The sequence below is a fragment of the Chiloscyllium plagiosum genome, unplaced genomic scaffold, assembly GCF_037043375.1.
Source record: "Chiloscyllium plagiosum isolate Xiang-an unplaced genomic scaffold, Cpla_swu_hap1 HiC_scaffold_7, whole genome shotgun sequence".
Lineage (NCBI taxonomy): Eukaryota > Metazoa > Chordata > Chondrichthyes > Orectolobiformes > Hemiscylliidae > Chiloscyllium > Chiloscyllium plagiosum.
The window spans coordinates 21,586,546-21,606,368 of NW_028270145.1; the positions used below are offsets into that span (position 1 = coordinate 21,586,546).

The window sequence follows — 19,823 nt, forward strand, 5'->3', positions numbered from 1 at the left end:
TGGATACAGAAGGGTTGGGGATATATAAAGGGATTGGGGTATATGAGGGAAGGGGATGTGGATAGAGGAGGATTGGAGTTATGAGAGATGGGAATGCAGATACAGGAGGGTTGGGGAAATAGGGATGAGTGAAGGGGATGTGGATACAGGAGGGTTGGGAGTATATAAAGGATGGAGATGTGCTATACACTGCATGTGGACGGGAATTCTGTGTGGGAAGACAGGGAGTAAGTGAGGCATGGTGTTTAGGAAATACCCCAATGAAGACCGTTCCGAGGGAGAGGAGATATTTTTACGATGTTCCTGCGCTCCGTTCAGACAGTCCGCCCGCCCAGAGCCTGTGGTCAGAGAGCGGCGGGGGGGAGCCGGCTCCCGGCCCCGGCCCCGGCCCCTGCCCTGATCATAACGCGATGCTTTCACTTTCACTTTCTCCAGGGGACGAGAACAGGTGATCGGGGCAGGTCGGTGTGTGAGGCCCGGAATCCGGCCCGCGATTAACCACTACCGCAGGAGGAGGGCCTGAGCCTGGGCCTGGGCCCGGGGCTGGAACAGGAACTGGAACAGAGGCCGGGGACTGGGCCTGGGCCCAGGGCTGGAGGAAAGCCTGGGGTTGGGCTGGAGCAGAGATCAGAGCCTGGAGCTGGAGGAGAGGCTGGATGTTTGGAAACCCCACCCCCACACCAGGAGATGGTATTTGTAGGAGATGACGAAGTTAAATTGATCAAGGTGTTGATGGTTAGAACTTGTGGCAGAGCACAGAGGATGACACCATAAAGTTAGAGTGTTAGGGAAAGGAGGTGGATGGTGATACAGCACAGAATAGAGGGGGTGAAAGGCCTCCTCCATACCTGGCAACACTGGAATCAGATCAGTAGCAATGAAAGCAACGAGGAGAGTATAGTTTAAGATTACACTGACAAATCCCAAAGGGACAAATGGCCTAGGATGCGAGACAGTTGGTCTCGGAGACATGTCAGCCTTTAGACCTGTTGATTTTCTTTGTGCTGTTTCTCTAGTGACATTGTTTATTTTCAGTTTCTCCCTCTTGCCCCTTGATTTTCTACTATTGTTGGGATGCTGTCTTCAGCTGCTTCATCAGCGAATTTCCCTCCATTGTAAGATCAAAAGTGGGAATGTCTGCCCATGATTGCATAATGTTTAGCACCATTCAAGACTTCTGAAATACTGAAGCAGTACACGATCAAATGCAGCACAAACTAGGCAAGATTCGGGTTTTGGGATGAAAAGTTGCAAATAATATTTGAAATAGATAAGTGCCAGGCAATGACCATTTCCAGCGAGAGAATCTAACCGTTGTGCCTTGACATTGACACCCCCACTACCAAGTTCCTGTGTGTTACCATTCCAGAAATTGAAGAATCAGTGCTGGGTCCACCGCTTTTTGTCATTTATATAAATGATTTGGATGTGGATATAGTAGGTTTGCAGATGACACCAAAATTAGAGGTGTAGTGGACAACAAAGAAGGTTACCTCAGAGTGCAATGGAATTTTGATTAGATAGGCCAATGGGCCGAGAAGTGGCAGATGGAATTTAAGTTAGATAAATTCATTCTGGAAAGGCAAATCAGGGCAGGACTTATACATTTAACGGTAAATTCCTGGGGAGTGTTGCTGAACAAAGACATCTTGAGGTAGAGGTTCATAGTTTCTTGAAACTGGAGTCGCAGGTAGATACGATAGTGAAGAAACCATTTGGTATGCTTGTCTTTATTGGTCAGAGCATTGAGTATAGGAGTTAGGAGATCATGTTGTGCCTGTGCAGAACATTGGTTAGACCACTTTTAGAATATTGTGTACAGTTCTGGTCTACTTCCTATCGGAAGGATGTTGTGAAACTTGAAAGGGTTCAGAAAAGATTTACAGGGATGGTGCAGGGTTGGAGGGTTTGAGTATAGGGCGAGGCTGAATAGGCTGGGGCTGTTTTACCTGGGGGTCAGAGGTTGAGTGGTAACCTTATAGACGTTTATAAAATCATGAGGGGCATGGATAGGGCAAATAGACAAGGTCTTTTCTCAGGGGTGGGGGAGTCCAGAACTGGAGGCCAAAAGTTTAGAGCAAGAGGGGAAAGATATAAAAGAGACCTAAAGGGCAACTTTTTAATGCAGAGGGTGGTGCATGTATGGAATGAGTTGCCAGAGGAAGTGATGGAGGCTAGTACAATAACAATATTTAAAAGGTATCTAGATGGGCATACGAATAGGAAGGGTTTAGAGGGATGTGGGCCAAGTGCTGGCAAATGGAACTAGATTAAATTAGGATATCTGGTCGGCATGGACTGAAGAGTCTGTTTCCATGGCATACATTTCTATGACTCTGTATAAGTACTGTGGCTACAAGAGCAGGTCAGAGGCTAGGAATCTTACAGTGAGCTACTTACCTCCTGATTCTCAGAAGCCGATCCACCATCTACAAGGCATAAGTTAGAAACGTGATGCAATATTCCCCACTTGTCTGGACGACTGAAGCTCCAACTCAAGCTTGACCCCATCTAGGACAAGCAGCCTGCTTAATTGGCACCACGTTCACAAAAATCCATTCCATTCACCAGCAACGCTCAGTAGCAGTAGTGTGCACCATCTACAAGATGTACTGCAGAAATCTACCAAGACTCCTTGGACAACACTTGAAAAACCTACAGCCACTACCATCTAGAAGGAGAAGTGCAGCAGATATATGGGAACACATCTTTGCATGTTCCCCTCCAGGCCATTCATCATCCTGATTTGGAAATATATTGCCATTCCTTTATTGTCGTGGGGTCACAGCCCTTGAATTTCTTCCGTTATGACATGGATCAAATCCTACAGGACAAGGACTGCAGGGGTTCAGGAAGGCGGCTCACCACCAAATTCTCAAGGCAACTTGGAATGAGCTGTAAATGGTGGCCCAGCTAGCAACACCTACACCTTGTGAATTAATTAAAAAAACTCTTTGATTGTCTTCTACTATGAAGACATATAGTTTACTTGTTATGAAGGAGGAGGCTTATGGCAATGGATTTAGATGAGAAATGTAGGAAGAAGCTTGAGTGGAGCCATAAACATTGGCATCACTGGTTCGACCAAACAGTAGAGTCACAGCTAGATAGGATAATGAAGAAGGTGTTTGGTATGCTTTCTTTTATTGGTCAGAGTATTGAGTACAGGAGTTGGGAGGTCATGTTGCGGCTGTACAGGACATTGGTTAGGCCACTTGGAGTATTGCATGCAATTCTGGTCTCCTTCCTATCAGAAAGATGTTGTGAAACTTGAAAGGGTTCAGAAAAGATTTGCAAGGATGTTGCCAGGGTTGGAGGGTTTGAGCAATAGAAAGAGGCTAAATAGGTTGGGGCTGTTTTCCCTTGGAATGTTGGAGGTTGAGGGGTGATCTTATAGAGGTTTACAAAATTATGAGGGGCATGGATAGGACAAATAGACAAAGTGTTTTCTCTGGGGTGGACGAGTCCAGAACTAGAGGGGTATAGGTTTAGGGTGAGAGGGGAAAGATATAAAAGAGACCTAAGGGGCAACTTTTTCTCACAGAGGGTGGTACGTGTATGGAATGAGCTGCCAGAGGAAGTGGTGGAGGCAGGTACAATTCCAACATTTTAAAAGGCATTTGGATGGGTATAAGAATAAGAAGGGTTTGGAGGGTGCTGGCAGGTGGGACTAGATGGGTTGGGATATCTGGTCGGCATGGACAGTTTGGACCGAAGGATCTGTTTCCATGTACATCTCTATGACTCTAATTGGCCTATTGGTGCCATGTATCTGTGCCATGTATCTTGTCTACTGTTAATCATCTTGGGAGGCTGGGGTTCACGCGATGAGGATGGTAACCATATGTTGCATAGAATGGGTTTAAGAAGACAGCAGAGAAATGGGAAATTTCAATTGCCAGAGTCTAAAATGTGTATGTCCCAATAGTGCAGAGACTACAAGGTGAGCAGTGAGGTTGTGAACACCCTTGGCCTTCCACACCATAGGCTTTCCCCACATTGCTCCCAGCAGTATAAACTGGTTGAGTAAAATCTCTTTGTTCTCCAGGCAATGGTTTCCCTTTGGACTGAGTATCAGACCCAAGATAGGTGGACCTACAATTTGTAGCAGATTCAAATGTGCAATGTCAGAAAAGACGCTGTCACAGAAGTAGTGCGTCATTGAGAGTCCTTGAGCAGAATGCAGTTAAACGTCAATACCAACAAGAAGTAGGGCAGCTGTAGGTTTGTCATAGTTCTGAGGAATGAGCTGAGATCAATTACTGAGTTATTGCTCAGAAAGCTGTTAGTGAGAGGAGGAGGAGCTGGGATAGATTTAAAATTGTAACAGAAAGGATAACCACACATGAATATTGATGGGGATAAAACAAACCATCACCAAAATGGATAAATGAGGAAAATCTAACTGTTTAAAAGTTAAGAACAAAACAGGAATGCTGTTATAGTAATAAGGATATTACATTGAAATACAAATTGCGATGAACAGTAGGCCATTTTGCCTCATGGCCTCCTCCAGTTTTCAGTAAAGTCTTGGTTGATCAGATTACGACTTCAACCCCAGTTTCATGCCCCGTTGATAACCTTAGATTCTGGACTAACAAGGGAGTCACTCTACCTCTGCATTAAAAGTATTCAATAACTCTGTCTTTACTGTTCTGTAGGAATGTTCTCACTAGGGAGAGACAAGCTTTGGGAGAGGGGTAAGCATTTACTGAATCAGGGCAGAGGAAATTTGGGAGGAACGGAGATGTGGAGAAGTGTAGGGAGTTAGCACATATTAGATTAGATTGAAGCAATACAAAATAGAGGGAAGGGAGAAAGATCAAACTGAACAATAGAACATGGTTAAGTATTAATTAAATTTTAACTGTCTAATTTAGGACATGGTAAAGATTTCTCCACAGTGTCTGCATCAAGCACTCCCAGGGCAAAAGGTGTGGGAGTTAGGTGCACGGTTAAGCTTGCTCTGTAATGTCCATTAAATAGTCTAACCTAGAATCAAAAATCTTAATGAAGAGTATGGAAACATTTATGTATCCCCTTGCTAATGTTCTCCACCTTTGTTGCTCTCACTGGCTGGAGTCTGTGGCCATCATTCAACCTGCTGTACGTCACTCCAAATGACCATTATTCCTGACTGTGCTTCAGCAGTGTACATCGGTCTGAAATGTGAGTGAAGCTTTGATAAGCTAGATGGCTGTGGGCTGTTGATATTGAACTGCAACCATGACTGAGAGGAGATGAGCAAGAACAAGTTTAGAATGGAACCTACGACATTTCTCTTAAATCTAGAGTTGGTTGTACAACACTTGCACAACATTTTGGTGTGTTCTAAACCAAAAAGCATTAGTGATTAATTCATATTTTTCTCCTTGTTTAGATCTTTGTCAGAGTTTCGTTTTGTGCTGGAAAAGAGAAGTCAATGGCGTCACCAGACATGAGGTCACAGTACAATGTTATAGGCTGGGGAAATCGCAGTTTTCTGTAAGGAATTCTTGGGGCTGCTTCCTTCAATATTCAACAATATGTTCAAGCAAAATACTATGGATATCAGACGACTGGCATTGCAAATAGCTGATAAACTGTCGAAGGATGAAAGTGCCACCTTAGTGTTTTTGTGCCTTGATATTCTGAAAGATTATTTAAATATTGGGGAAGTGAAAGAGCTGTTTGAGATACTGTCCAAACGGAACCTGCTGAGGATTGAGCTCCTAAGTGAACTGCTTTATCGAATAAAGAGGTTTGATGTTCTGAAAGGATTGAAAGTTGACGTGAAGTGTTTGGAGAGACATTTGAACAGTGGTAAAGGATACGTATCTTCATACAGGTAAAATCAATCTCTGTGTAATGGGATGGGAGTATGAATTGCCTGTGATGGAAGTTTGGCTTCTCCAGTTCTTGCTCCCCAGATTTAGCAGACAACATTTGGTAACAACTGAATGAAGCAATTTTTTGGCTTTAATCCATGACAGGGTGTAATAAATAACACCTCATAAATCAGCATTGTAGCAAATCTTATTCCCCAGGCTATGGTACTAAAATGACCTTTTATATGTTTTGGCATCTCAATGTCACCTTGTGTCAGCGGTGGGGCCTAAAATGTTATTAATGTTTTTGTTTGATGGAGCATGGGACCAATTTGAGGGTCAATCATTTCGTGGGAGCAGAAATTGGCCATTCAGCCCTTTGAACTTTTTCTACCATTCATTTAAACCATGGCTGATCTGTGTCTTAATACTTTCGACCTGCCTTAGTTCCTTATTCTTTATTTCTCTTGGTGAAGTTGATTCCCAGCTTTAAAAGCCATTTTGGAAAATGCATTCCAGGTTTCTGCTACCCTTCATGTCAAGACGTGCTTCCCCTGAACACCCTGGCTCTAGTTTTAACGTTTTTCCCCATTGCTCTGGATTTTCCCACCAAAGGAAATATCTTCTGTTTCTGTCTGTACTGTATTAACTCACAGAAATGTGGAAACTCAAAGCAGCAGTAGGCCATTCAGTCCTTCAATCCTGCATCTGCCGTTCAGTATACTCATGGCTGCTTCTCTATCTGAATGCAATTTTCCTGCTTTCTCCTCATATGCCTCGATGTCTTTAAAATCTTTTCAAAATTCTCTTGAATATATTCAGTGACTTGGCCTCCGCAACTCTGTGTGGTAGAGAATTCCACAGGTTCACCACTGTTTGCACCCTCATCTCCGTCTTAAATGATCTGTCCTGAGACTTAGTCCCCCAGTACTAGGTTCCCCATAATGGGAAATCATCTTCCCTGCATCTCGTCTATCTAGTGTTTTAGAATTTTATCCAAATTTCACGTTTCAATTATCTAAGTTTCAATCAGATCCCATTTCATCCTTTAAAAAGTTTAGTGATTCCAGGCCCAGTAAATCCAATCTCTCCATATGGGACAGACCTACCATCCCTTATATCAGATGGGTGAACCTCTGCTGCACTTTCTCTATGACAAGTATATCTTTCCGGAGGTAGGAAGATCAAAACTGCATGCAGTACTCCCGGGTGTGGTCTCACTAAGGCACTGCTATAAGACACCTGTACTTCTGAACTCAACTCTGCTTGCAGTGTAGGCTAATCTACCATTTGCCTTTGTATTTGCTTGCTGTACCTGTCTGTTTACTTTCATTGACTGGTATACGAGGAGAATCAGATCCCTTTGTATATCCACATTTCCCAACATATCATTTAAATAATATTCTTCCTTTCTACTTTACACACTGAAATGTATAACTTCACATTTAGCTACATTATACTGCAAATTTATAGCTATATATTGTGAATAGTTGGAACTTAAGTACTGATCCTTGAAATATCCTACTAGTCACTGCCTGTCACTCAGAAAAATAACCATTTATTCCCACTATCTGTTTCCCGTCTGTCAACCAATTTCTTGTTGTGGTTCTGTTCGCCGAGCTGGAAGTCTTTGTTGCAAACGTTTCGTCCCCTGGCTAGGCGACATCATCAGTGCTTGGGAGCCTCCTGCGAAGCGCTTCTTTGATGTTTCCTCCGGTGTTTATAGTGGTCTGTCCCTGCCGCTTTGGTTGTCAGTTTCAGCTGTCCGCTGTAGTGGTTGGTATATTGGGTCCAGGTCGATGTGTTTGTTGATGGAGTTTGTGGATGAATGCCATGCCTCTAGGAATTCCCTGGCTGTTCTCTGTCTGGCTTGCCCTATGATAGTAGTGTTGTCCCAGTCGAATTCATGTTGCTTGTTGTCTGCGTGTGTGGCTACTAAGGATAGCTGGTCGTGTCGTTTCGTGGCTAGTTGATGTTCATGTATGCGGATTGTTAGCTGTCTTCCGGTTTGTCCTATATAATGTTTAGTGCAGTCCTTGCATGGTATTTTGTACACTACATTAGTTTTGCTCATGTTGGGTATCGGGTCCTTCGTTCTGGTGAGTTGTTGTCTGAGCGTGGCTGTTGGTTTGTGTGCTGTTATGAGTCCTAGGGGTCGCAGTAGTCTGGCTGTCAGTTCTGAGATGCTCCTGATGTATGGTAGTGTGGCTAGTCCTTTTGGTTGTGGTATGTCCTCGTTCCGAAAGCCACACACACAGACCAAGTCCTAAACTATGAAAGTAACCACCCCAACACACACAAACGAAGCTGCATCAGGACACTATTCAAAAGGGCCACAACACACTGCAGTACACCAGAACTGCAAAAAGAAGAAGAGGAACACCTATACAAGGTATTCGCCAAAAACGGATACCCGCGCAACTTCATCCACAGATGCCTAAGAGAAAGACCACGGAACGAGGACATATCACAACCAAAAGGACTAGCCACACTACCATACATCAGGAGCATCTCGGAACTGACAGCCAGACTACTGCGACCCCTAGGACTCATAACGGCACACAAACCAACAGCCACGCTCAGACAACAACTCACCAGAACGAAGGACCCGATACCCAACATGAGCAAAACTAATGTAGTGTACAAAATACCATGCAAGGACTGCACTAAACACTATATAGGACAAACAGGAAGACAGCTAACAATCCGCATACATGAACATCAACTAGCCACGAAACGACACGACCAGCTATCCTTAGTAGCCACACACGCAGACAACAAGCAACATGAATTCGACTGGGACAACACTACTATCATAGGGCAAGCCAGACAGAGAACAGCCAGGGAATTCCTAGAGGCATGGCATTCATCCACAAACTCCATCAACAAACACATCGACCTGGACCCAATATACCAACCACTATCGCGGACAGCTGAAACTGACAACAGGAAGCGGCAGGGACAGACCACTATAAACACTGGAGGAAACATCAAAGAAGCGCTTCGCAGGAGGCTCCCAAGCACTGATGATGTCACCTAGCCAGGGGACGAAACGTTTGCAACAAAAACTTCCAGCTCGGCGAACAGAACCACAACAACGAGCACCCGAGCTACAAATCTTCGCCCAAACTTTGAACCAATTTCTTGATCCTTGTCAATGTGTTACACCCTATCCCATCTGCTTTGATTTTGCCTACTAACCTCCTGAAAATCTAAATACACTGGTTTTGATTCTCTTCAATTAATGGGATGTTATTTGTGCCATCTTTTGTGAAGACAGAAACAAAGAATGTGTTTAATTCTTCTGCCATTTCTTTGCTTTCCATTATCATTTCTCTGTCCTCTGACTGTAAGGAACCTACATCGTTCATTACTAATCTTTTTCTCTTCACATATTCATAGACGTTTTGCAGTCAATTTCTATGTTTCCTAAAATTTTAATCAGAAACTCTATTATCCCCTTCTTAAATAAACTACTCATCCTCTTTTACTTTAACTAAAATACTCCCAGTCCTCAAGTTTGTTGCTTTTTCTCACAGTTTTTGTGTCTCCTCAATGGATTTCATGCTATCCCTCATTTCTTTCATAAGCATTGTCTTTCTTCTATTTTTGAATGAACGATTGTTGTAATTCAAAATTTTCTAATATTAGGATTAAGTTTTATTGTCATTGTACTCAAGTACAGGAATACAGTGAAAAGTTTACAATGTCACCATTCACGGCACCATCGTAGGTACCTAGGTACAAAATCTTAGGTAAAAAGTAGAAATGTAAAGATGTCAGTTAAAAGTTTAATATTGTAGTTCTTGTCAGTATAAGGTAGCCAATAAATAAAGTTAAAAGTCCTAAATTGCACTCTGGTTTCAGCCATGGGCCTGCAGTTGCTCCATGCTGGGCTTTCCCTACGAGGGCTCACTGTCTCAATCACCATGCTGCAGTCTCTCTGTGCTGCAGTCTCGATGCTGTACACCATCCTCTCTCTCCCACATTTGGCTCAATCTCTCAATCCCTGTGCCTCCGCGCTGCCATCTCGATGCTGACTGCCAGGCTGCCAGAGTCCCGCTCTGGTGCTGCTCTGGGCCCCCAGCCATGTCTGCAATACCACCACCAGACAGAGTTCTGTCCGGGCACGCCAACCCACCTCGTGGCAGACCGCCAAAGTCCCCGCTCTGGGCCCACCATCGCTACCACTGCCTCCATGACTGACCTCCCTCCAGAAGGTAAGTAGAGGAAGAAAAAATCTAAAAAAACTTACGAGAAAAACAAACAAGAAAATAAGAAAGAAAAGGAATTGAATAGATGAGCAGCAGCTCAGGAGCCCTACTGCACAGCCATCTTGGATTCATGCACATGTTCTTTACACATGAACCATTTCTTATAAATTGCCAATCCCTTTAGTAAAGTTCCTCAATCCACCCCTGCCCAATCTTGCCTGATACCCTCGTCATTCCCTTTAAGTATTTTCAGGAATCTTGTTTTGGATTTGACTACTTTATTCTCTATCTTAATGGAGTGATCATAACATGATAATCAAATGTTATCATGTTATGATCGCTCTTCCGTAAAGGACCCCACACAACAAGATTGTTAATTAATTCTTTGTCACTGCATCGTACCTGGTCTGGAATAGCCTGTTCTCTGATTGGTTCATCAATGTTTTATCTAAAAATTCCATCATGTACACACTCCAGGAAACCCTCCTCCATGGTGCCATTGTGACGCTTGTTTGTCCAATGTATATTTAATTAAAATCACCCATGATTATAGTTTACTGTTATTACATGCACCTCTGATTTCCTGTTTAAAGCCTTCCCTTGCATCTCTATCAGTGTTTGTTAGCTAAACCCGTTAAATTCCTTTAATCATCTGAATCATTTTAGCTTGCTTATTCCTTAATCCTCAATACTTGAGGGAGTATCAGGCTAGTCAGTTCCAACCTGTACTTGGAATATGACCCTTTCTGCAATGGTATCAGTCTGGTGAATGTGTGAGGCATCTCTTCTAAGGCCATTATGTACAGTGCTTGGAACTGAACACAGAACTCTGACTAAGATTATGTACATCTGTAGCCTCTATGACGTGAACACCCACATTCCATTAATTTTGGAATTATTGCTTGGATTTAAGTCAATGCAATGCCTACACATTTAGGATAACTAACTGGCTGTCTTCACCTTTATAACACAGGCAGTTGTTGACGGACATCAGCGAAAATCTTTGTCAAGAAGATTTGCAATCTATTTTGTTTTTATTACGTTGCCAAGTACCAAAAGGCCACCAGGAAGCAATGAAGGTAATTACAATATGTTAACCCTACATTGTGTTTTGGGCTCAAGTCCATTGATTATGGATGCAGCCTGCAGGGAGGTTAATCTGGTGTATGTCAGCTCCACTATTGGAGCCAAATGATGTAAACTGCAGCTTCCTTTCATTAACAAAACTGATGGATTTTTTTAAAAATTCCATAATCACAGGACAAGGGAGTGCATCTCAGGAGCACTTTAACACCATTCCAAGTGGGGTCCCAGATGACCACAATCGTAGTTACTGGATAGATGAGTACTGTAGGCATTTTGGTGCACAGTAAAAGAATGTATTGCAATAAGTGGTTGTGTAGTCTGCATCACAGAAAGCTTTTGTTTTATTGACTAGCTTCCTAGATGGCAGTGTTTGAAAAATCTTTGAAAAGGTATATACACAACATTCACCATGTTGTTATTTTCTATGTATCCCTCACTTTGCTAACTTTATATCCTAGAATTAGATCCAGCATTTGCTTCCCCATTTGTTCGATTAAAAATATCTTGATCAAGTGAGCTACCTGAGCACAATTCCTTTTTTACAGTCCTTCAAACTTTCGCAGTCTCTTTTTTTCCCTTCAAACTAGTTTCTAAAATTAATATTGTAAGGATCTGGGCATCGCTGTCTTTTCATTGCCTATCATTAATTGCCCTCGAGAAGGTGATGGTGAGCTGCTTTCTTGACTTGCTCTAGTGCCAATGGAGCGCATATAGGGAGGGAATTCCAGGATTTTGATTCAGTGACAGTGAAGGAACAGCAATATAGTTCCAAGTCAAGATGTTATGTGACCTTGTGGGAACGTGCAGGTGGTGGTGTTCCCGTATTCCTGTTGTCCTTGTTCTTCCAGCAGGTGAAGATCAGAGGTTTGCAAAGGTGCTGTCAAAGGAGCCTTGTTGGGTTGCTGTAATACATCTTGTAGATGGTGCACATTGCTCTCAATGAGTGTTGGACTGATTGTTTAAGGTGGGGTGCTAAACAAATGGGCTGCTTTGTCTTGAATTATGCATTGTAGGGATTCTATGGTGCAGCCATATGGTTTGAACAAAATGTTGAAACAAAGTTATTTATTACATGGAAGGTACAGCACAGAAATAAGTTATTCGGCTCAACAGCTCCATCCTAGTGTCTTTGCTTCATGTGTGTTTCCTCCCACCTTACTTCATTCTTGTCCTATCAGCATAATCCTCTCTTCCTTTCACTTTCATGTACATATCAAGCTTCCTCTTAAATGTATCTACAGGTCATTCTGCTATAACACGTTTTGTTCACACATGTTTGCTGTAATGCCATTGACGAATCAGGGACACTTTTTAAAGCACAAACTTTTAAGACGTGTCTTGGCTGTAATGCGATTACATTGCCAACACTTTAAGTACTGTTTCTAAAGCGTGATTTTTCTATAATGCGGGATAGCACAAGAATGCAACCGTGGAGTTATAGAAGAATGACCTGTATACTATTTACCACAATAGTGGGAATCAGACTGTTCAAAAGAACATAAGGAAGACTGACTTTCTACAACAAATCCACTTTTTCATCCTGTTCTTATATCCCTTAATTCCTTTAATGCCCAAAAATCTATCAGTCCCAATATTGAACATATTCATTGACTGAGCATCCATGACTCTCTGGGGAAGAGAATTCCAAGAAAAATGCCAATCCTCAGAGTAAAAAAGCCTCTCATTTCAGATCTAAATGGTTTGCTTCGTATCTGAGACTGTGATATTCTCTTAGTTCCTACCTTGTAAGTCCATCTCAGAATTCTAATTGTTTCAATTAATTCCTCTGAACTCAAGAGAGTTTAGGCCTATTCTATTTAACTTCTCCTAATTATTTAACCTCTCCTACCAGGACTGCCCTCTCCTATCACAATTGAGTTATGCTTTTGAGCAGATTTCCTTCTGTCCTTCAGCCAGATTGGGATCTGTTACTGAGCTAACAAAGGCTTTTTATCTGTTAGACCTTCCTAGATTTAATTGTCGAACTGGAGAAACTTGGCAAGATTGATGCAAATAATTTGGAATTGGTGGAAGATTGTCTAAAGAACATTGGGAGAATGGATCTGAGAAAGAGGGTCTCTCAATACAAACAAATGAGTGAGTATAAATAAGCAAAGGGGATTGGGTAGACAATGTAGAAATGCACACAGGAGGGAGATTCAAGTTATAATGGTTAGATGGAGTTAAAGTTTATTGCTGGTATTATAAAGGTTAAAGTAGTTATAGTTCATTTCAGGGGTTGGATTACTTAATCAGAGTTACAGTTCACTCCAGGAGTAGCTGATAAATCTAATTTGAAGTTTTAAGACGATAAAGCGGTGGATGAGAAAATATCAATGGATATTATTTCTAGAAGCCATGCAATAACACTTTTCAGAAGATGCTGCTGCTCGAAGGTGAAGCTGGTGGAGTTGCTGGTGAATCATTGATCTGATTAGGAGAGACAGAGATTAGGGATAACGGAACTATGAGTCCCGGTATCCTGTAAGAAACTTTATCCGATCTTTGTGCTAGGACTTCAACTAATCATCATATTTATTACACAAGCGTCAAAAAACTACAAGGAGAAATTGATTGCTTACGTGAAACATCAAATAGATTTAAATGTACACAAATGCAAGGGCAACCACAATGGATCTGAAATGGATAGAACAAGGTGCTATCTAAATAAAAAGCTAGAAATGGTGAAGATCCAAACAGACTGTTGGTGTGGGTGCCGGGGGGAAGTAAAGGATGTGATTCCTGTATACACACCATTAAAATGCCCTGAACAGGTATGTAAAATAATCAAAGCCTAATGGAATGCTTCCCTTTCTATCTGAAGGACTAAAATACAAGGAAGTAGCAGATAAGCTTCAGCCAAGCAGAGTCCAGGTTAGATTGCACTTCAAATTACCCTGAGGATTTCTGGGCACCGCACCTTAGGAAGGATAGATTGATCCTGAAGGAAGGGTAGTGTACTTTTAACAGAATGATACCTGGCCTCCAAAGGATAAATTCTGAGCATACGTTACACAAACTGGGATTATATTTCTGGAACTTGAAAGGTTTCCGTGTCATTTAAGTGACATTTTCGAGGTATTAAAAGAACAGATGGAGGAGATAGCTCTATTGGGTCTTGGACAAGAAGCATAATTAAAACCTAAGAGCCAAATCTGTGAAATTAAGAATTATGAGAGGTTTAGAACTCCTTTTTTTTTGCAAATATCAGTTGAATCAAAGTCTCGTTAACAAACTTTTATGAATCATCTTCGGTTTAAAGTTAAAGTTTTTTAATGGAATGGAATAAAGATGGGGGAGGGGCATGCAGAGTTAGATTGTAGGTTGGTGAGGACTCACTGAATGGTAGAACAGGTTTAGGGGACTAAATTACTTCCCCCATATCTCTAGTTAGATTGGTTAGAGAGGTGCAGATTATTGCAGATTGTTAACAGGTATTTAGAGGTAATTATGGTATTAATAAGGTAACTTTTATATTGTCTGTCTCTTCTGATTCACAGCTCTAGGAGCTCATTCCATGCAAAATTCCAATGCATATCGGAATGTTATCCCAATCACTGTTCCCTTTCAAGAGCAGGGTTCTGGCCATGCGCAGTTTGAACAGAGTCGGGTAGGTATTTCTAACAGTTATGAATAGTGATCAATCAGCAGAGCTTTAGAAATGTTCTTAAATAAATGATCACCTTTACAGCCTCCCAGCGGTGTCCTTGTACTCCTTTATTGTATATCACATCTTGCCCTACCTTCCATAATTGAGAAGATATTTTATATCAGAACCAGCACTCTCAAACTCGTATCTGAGCTGTTCATGTTCTGTGTGGTTAACCAGGGAGTTTTTTTATGTGTGTCTATGTGTGTGGGGTCAGTGGGGTGGGGAGGAAAGACATAGGTGGTAGTGGTCAGGGAGGTGCAGGTGCTTACAGTGCATAGGGACTGCACATATTCAGCGGGAGTTGTTTACCATGCAGGGTAGGGTCAGCCCAGATGCAAACAACCTGGAGCCCCATGTGTGTGCAAGCATATGCCCACATTGACCCCACATGTACCTGCAAACATACATACACCCCACCGACGTGTGCACCCATATACCTACAATGCTGCTGACCGTACACCCTACGTACATACATCTACAACCCTTATGTATAGCCCTGCTGATCCTGTGCATTTGCTTGGTCACCCTTCCATTGCCGACCTTACATTTGTATTTGCACCCAAATGCCCTTGTTAACTCATTGTGTGCACGCATGCATACACCATCCCTGTCCTGTACCACACTCCATACATGCTGACCCTACACATCCTTCCCTAGATAGAAGGTCTAAAACTGCTCACAATATTCCAAATGCGGTTTGTCCAGAGCCTCATACAGCCTCAGAAGTGCATCCCTGCTCTTATATTCTAGCACTCTCAAAATGAATGCTAACCTTGCCTTCCTAACTGCCAACTAAACCTGCATTTTAACCTTACGAGATTCCCAAACTAGGACATCTAAATCCTTTTGTGCTTCAGATTTCCGAAGCCCTTCCCTGTGTAGAAAATAATCTATGCTCTATTCTTCCTATCAAAGTGCATAATCTCACATTTTCCCAATTGTATTCTGTCTGCCACTTCTTTTCCCCCACTCCCCTAGCCTGTCCAAGTCCTTCGGCAGCCTCCCTCCTCCTTCAACACTACCTGTCCCTCTCCCAATCAATGTATCATCCGCCACCTGGCAACAATATCCTCAGTTCCTTCATCCAGGACAAACTATGAAGGTTGTGAAGCTGGAATATATTGCATGATAGACCGGACAAGGCCATGAAGAGCTTAAAAAAACCAGGACGGGAATTTTAAAATCAAGAAGTGAATGTTGTTCAGCGAGCACAAGGATGATGGGGAACAGGACTTAGTGTGAGTTAAGATATGGGAAGCAGATTTTTGGCTATTCTTAGGTTTATGGAAGGCTGGTGTTGGGAGCCATGCCAGGAGTGTGTTGGAGTAATCAAGTCATGAAAAGAGTTCATATTACCCTAAGAAGAGGAGGTGCTGGAGGTCTTAAAACGTATAAAGGTAAGACCTGAGCAGGTGTGGGAAGCAAGGGAAGTGATTGCTGGTAACCTTGCTGAGATATTTGTATCATCAATGACTGAAGGGTCTGTTTCCATGCTTTGTGACTCTATCAGGTTCAGTACTGTTGAAGTCAGACATCTGGCTGGTCTCCTACCTCCAACTTTCCTTAAATTTCAGAGTGTCAGCCAAAACTCTGCTCCCCATATTTTAACTGTCAGTACATCCTCCTCCCCCAGCACTCTCGTACTGAAATCCTGTTACCACAACGGCCAACATACTCCTTTGTCCTTCTCGTTGCTTGCTGTGCTTGTTTGCCAGCTTTCAGTGCTTTCAATGACACAGGTCCCCTTTGGAGATCAACACCTGCCAATCTCTCACAATTTAGACACGTGCTGCATCTTTGTTCTTCCTGCCAAAGTGAACGACCTCACATTTATCCAGAACAGCTGTTCCTCTTGGTTGAAGGGTTAATCATGAGAGGGCATAGTTTTAAGGTAAGGGGCAGGGTATTTAGAGGGAATTTGGGGGAAAAAACTTTTCCATTCAATGGGTTTATGTGTGGTTTTCTGGTTTTATTTGAAACTTTATGTTCCTGTTATTCTCACCCAACTTTCAGCAGGTGAGCAGTTGGATGCCAGCATTTGGAAGCTGTAACACTAGTGAGTTATCGAGACAACAAGTTCACTCAAACTATCCAACATCATTGGTGGCCTCATGTAAGTAATACAGCTGAACTTTGGATACTAATCTTTGTACCTAGTCACCTTCTCGTGTTATAATTGAGGTTTGAACTCTGCTTCAGGTAGAATTTTCAACTTGGAGGATTGTGTCCTAATTAAACATGAGAAAGAACATGTAAAACCGTTTTTTACATACAGTGGACTATGAGTGTGTTTTTGTTGTGATTTTTGGGGAGTAACTTGTTCCGTCTGTCTTTTGAGCACAGTCCCATACAGAATCAAATAGTTGGTGGTGATTGTGGTTGGGGGTGGGGGGAGGTTAAATGAAACAATTTCAGTTACAGAGCGTTGCTCAGTGACTGAAATTGGGCAGAATGCCTGACATTTTAGTTAAGAGCTGTGAGTGAAGTTGCAGGTTTATCCAGTCTTTGGTGATTTGTCCAATAGCCAGTGGGGTTAACCACAGTCACCTCTCGTACTGGAACAGTGTCTCCCCTGAAACCTTTGCACTCCTAGATATATTCTTTATTAGCAGTGATTGTGATTGAAAGTTTAATTTTAGTTACAGAGTAAGATCAGCTGCCTGGCTCACCATTGCCTGTTTTTACTCACTAGTTGAAGAGCAACAATCAGAGTCAATGATGAACCCAACAATTGAATCGGTTCAGCCTCCTGGAGCAGCAGCTGCAGCACTACAGGTAAGAGCTGAAGCACATCAATGGAAGGAGCAGGCATACCTGTTAGGAGGTGCTGGTGGGGGAAGAGTGTTGGTGGTCAAACATTGGGAGAAAGATAAAATGCAATGTGTGTGTGTAGGGGGAAGGATTGATTCGAGGAAGGAGAGTTGGACACAGGAGAAGGATAATGTGTATTGACAGGGCACTGGCAGGGGACGTGGTGGCCCAGTATAGAGATCACAATTCCAAGTGCAATCAGTGGTAGCTGGATGTATAAAGAGGGCAAACATCCTGCTGAGACTCCTCCTGGTTCTTAAATTCTGAGGCTACATTCTTGAGGTAGCAAGCTTGCTTCATGACTCTCCATCAATTAGAGCCTCCCCAAGCCCCTTCCCATACACCTCCCCACCTATATTCTCTCCGCTGGTTGGGCAACTACCTCATTCCATAGACATTTGACAGTAGCACGAATGAAAAAACGCTTCAAGTGAATCTGAGATGATGACTTGTGGTCTGCATCACAACCAGTGATTCATGATTCAGTAGGTTTAAACCTAGTGCTTAGTAGCTATCCTTAGTAGCCACACACGCAGATGACAAGCAACATGAATTCGACTGGGACAACACTACTATTATAGGACAAGCCAAACAGAGAACAGCCAGGGAATTTCTAGAGGCATGGCACTCATCCACAGATTCAATCAATAAGCACATCGACCTGGACCCAATATACCGACCACTGCAGCGGACAGCTGGAACTGACAGCCGGAAGCGGCAGAGACAAATCACTATAAATGCCAAAGGAAACATCACACAAGCGCTTCAGAGGAGGCTCCCAAGCACTGAGGATGTCACCTAGACAGGGGACGAAACATCTGCAACACAAATTCCCAGCTCGGTGAACAGAACCACAACAACGAGCACCCGAGCTACAAATCTTCTCACAAGCTTTGGCTGAGAAAGCATACAATCTCCTAGACTTTATTAATAGAGGCATGGGGAATGGCAACAAAGAGATTCTGTTAAAATTGTATAAGATACTGGCCCAGCCTTAATTGGAGTACAGTATCCAATTCTGGGCACTGCACTTTGGGAAGGACGTGAAGGCATTGGAGAGAATGCAGAAAAGATCCACAAAATGCTGTTCCAGAGACAAGGATAGTTTGGAAAAGTTGAGATTGTCTTCCTTGGAGAAGAGAAGGTTGAGAGGAGATTGGTCAAATATTGAAAATGATGGTTCTGGACAGCATAGCCATTTCTGTTTGTGAAGGAATAAAGAAGTTGGGGGGAGGGAACAAATTTAAGGATTGAAAAATAATGAAGTTACTATATGAAAAGGAAGAATGTGCAGGGGAATGTGTTGAGGCTGCCACTGTGAGCATTGCTCATTCAGAGAGTCAGCACAGGCATGATGGACTAAATGGCCTCTTCCATTCTATAATGATTCTAAGAGCCCTGCCCTTTAAATGTTGCACTCTTCTGAGGCAGAAGGCTTGTGGCCTTGAACACCATTCCTTGAATTCAAGTTCTAGGCTGATGTTTCCTGGTATTCAGACTGAGGGAATGGTTCAGTGTTGGAGGTGGCATCTTTCAGATGAGATGTTAAATGTTTAATAAAACTCCCCTGCTCTCTCAACAGAATTTAGAGAAGAGCCGGGGGGGGTCTTGTTCCTTTATTCGTGTGTGGGATTTAAGTGTCAGCAGGAAGGCCAGTATTTCTTTCCCATCCGTAGTTGCCTTGAATTGAGTCATTTGCCTCACCATTTCAGAAGGCAGATGAGAGTCAGCCACATTTCTGTAGGTCTGGAGTCACGTGTAGACCAGACTAAATATGGATGGAAGGTTTCCTCCCTAAAGGATATAAGTGAACCACATTGTTTTTTCTGATAATTATTAATGATTAAATGGTCCCCCTTTAAGTCAGCTTTTACTTTTGGACCAGAAGATATCAGGGCAGAATTAAGCCAATTGGCCCATCAAGTCTGCTTTGCTCATGGTTGATCTGTTTTTAACTTCATTCTCCTGTCTTCTCCCTGTAACCTTTGATCCCCTTACTAATTGAGAACCTATCTATCTCTGTCTTAAGTACATTCAATGACTTGGGTCTCAACAGCTTCCTGTGACAGTTAGTTCCACACATTCACCACCCACTGGCTGAAGAAATTCCTCCTCATCTCAGTTCACTCTGAAACTGTGCCCTTGGGTTTGAGTGCCACCTCCTAATGTAAACACCATCTTCACATCTAGTCTATCCAGGCCTCCCAGTATTCTGTAAGGTTTCAATCAGATCCTCCTCGTCCTTCTAAACTT

The 19,823-nt window shown here is 42.7% G+C and overlaps 1 protein-coding gene across 5 annotated transcripts in view; it reads left to right on the forward strand.

Moving 5' to 3' along the window:
* Positions 1-439: 439 nt before the first annotated feature.
* The window catches only part of LOC148149572 (CASP8 and FADD-like apoptosis regulator), a 28,057-nt gene continuing 8,673 nt past the window's right edge, over positions 440-19,823 (forward strand). The window contains exons 1-7 of one of the 5 annotated variants that reach the window (XM_087988812.1): positions 440-461; positions 5,381-5,827; positions 10,995-11,100; positions 13,069-13,204; positions 14,608-14,717; positions 16,773-16,872; positions 17,452-17,534. In XM_087988812.1, coding sequence (XP_087844938.1) covers positions 5,526-5,827; positions 10,995-11,100; positions 13,069-13,204; positions 14,608-14,717; positions 16,773-16,872; positions 17,452-17,534 — 837 coding nt within the window. In that variant the 5' untranslated portion in view covers positions 440-461; positions 5,381-5,525. The other 4 variants (XM_087988814.1, XM_087988811.1, XM_087988813.1 and 1 more) reach the window with 4 other exon arrangements.